Source organism: Austrofundulus limnaeus, unplaced genomic scaffold (assembly GCF_001266775.1).
Source record: "Austrofundulus limnaeus strain Quisiro unplaced genomic scaffold, Austrofundulus_limnaeus-1.0 Scaffold56, whole genome shotgun sequence".
Lineage (NCBI taxonomy): Eukaryota > Metazoa > Chordata > Actinopteri > Cyprinodontiformes > Rivulidae > Austrofundulus > Austrofundulus limnaeus.
Window position 1 is genome coordinate 989,365 of NW_013952458.1, and position 1,271 is coordinate 990,635.

Here is a 1,271-nt window from a genome sequence, read left to right on the forward strand (position 1 = left end):
TGAAGAAATAAATAAACTAAATAAACTAATATTTAGTTTTGTTTTCTACTGAAGTGACAAAAAAAAGAAACGTTATTTTTATTTAATAAACAAGTGATTTTGCTTATTAGTTTGTTTTTACATATACTTACTTGTTGTACATCTCGAAGTTTATCACTGGAAGCCCCCACCACTACACAGGCCTCCAGCAGCCCAGACGGGAGCTCTGCCATCATGTCAGAGGACACACACTGCCACAAACACAAAAGGCATCAATATGGTTTTTCTTTCCGTTGCTTTGAGGATCACAACAGCGAGCGGCATCACTGGAAAGACTTTRTGCAGGGTGCCCCTCCTGACGCAGCCTGGAYTCAAACCTACAGCCTAAAGACCGTGGCTCTGACCACCAAACTACTGCAATCTCTGTGATATTTTGGCACAATATAATTTAAGCAAGTTCCATCTGGAAAACAGCTGGAACCGGTGTTGCACATTAACGAGGAAAAGATGTGTTCAGTGTGATTTTCATCCTAATCGGTTTCTGTAAAGTGCTGACGGGCCAATCTGAATTTCTCTTTGAAGAGCTGTGACTGAAAGCATACAAAGCTTTTGCAAATTTCTAAATGAGCAGAAAATTTTGATCCCTGCTGCAAAATTTTCCCGATTTGTTCTCCATCGCAAAAGTTTCAAAACATTACAGTATGTAGTTTATTACATGGTCTGGCAACAAGTTAGTTTTGTTTACCAGAGGTCTGGTGTGAGAACTAATGTTTTAATTGGTCTGGAGTGATGTCATTGGGAATTACAGCCCTATATTTAAAAAGGGGAATCCCAAATTAAGTGATTTCCCGGCACTCTACGACAGCTGGAAGAAAATGACAAATTTCAAAGAAAAAAAAATTAAGTTTTTTTTCTGAAGACATACTGTACCTATTAAAAACCTTCAACTGAAAAGAAAGATTAGAGAAATTATGATATTTTAGTTACAGGGTTTGTAAAATTTGTTTTTTATTAACTAATTTTTACAAAAATCAACATTTTTGCGCTGCATCCTGAGCTCATTCTGACTCATTTTGGGAACACAGATCATAGTTTTAGTCAACTTGCAACAAAATGACGCATTTTAAAATTTTACTGTTCTGAAATAAACTCTACTAAATCATACAGAGCGTAACAATGGAAACTAAAACTGCAGAAATGCCTCAGCAATTTATGCTTAAARCATGACTAATGAAAGTTTCCCACACAAACTGCTGAGTTTTACAGATGTGACAAAACAACGGCATGAGTCG

General features: G+C 36.5%; 1 protein-coding gene across 1 annotated transcript in view; it reads right to left on the reverse strand.

Annotated features, from left to right (window-relative positions):
- Positions 1-1,271, reverse strand: part of dennd3a (DENN/MADD domain containing 3a) — a gene marked incomplete in the record, with an annotated part of 21,904 nt that overhangs the window by 18,390 nt on the left and 2,243 nt on the right. Inside the window, 1 exon segment of the mRNA XM_014009271.1 lies at positions 132-230. Coding sequence (XP_013864725.1) covers positions 132-215 — 84 coding nt within the window.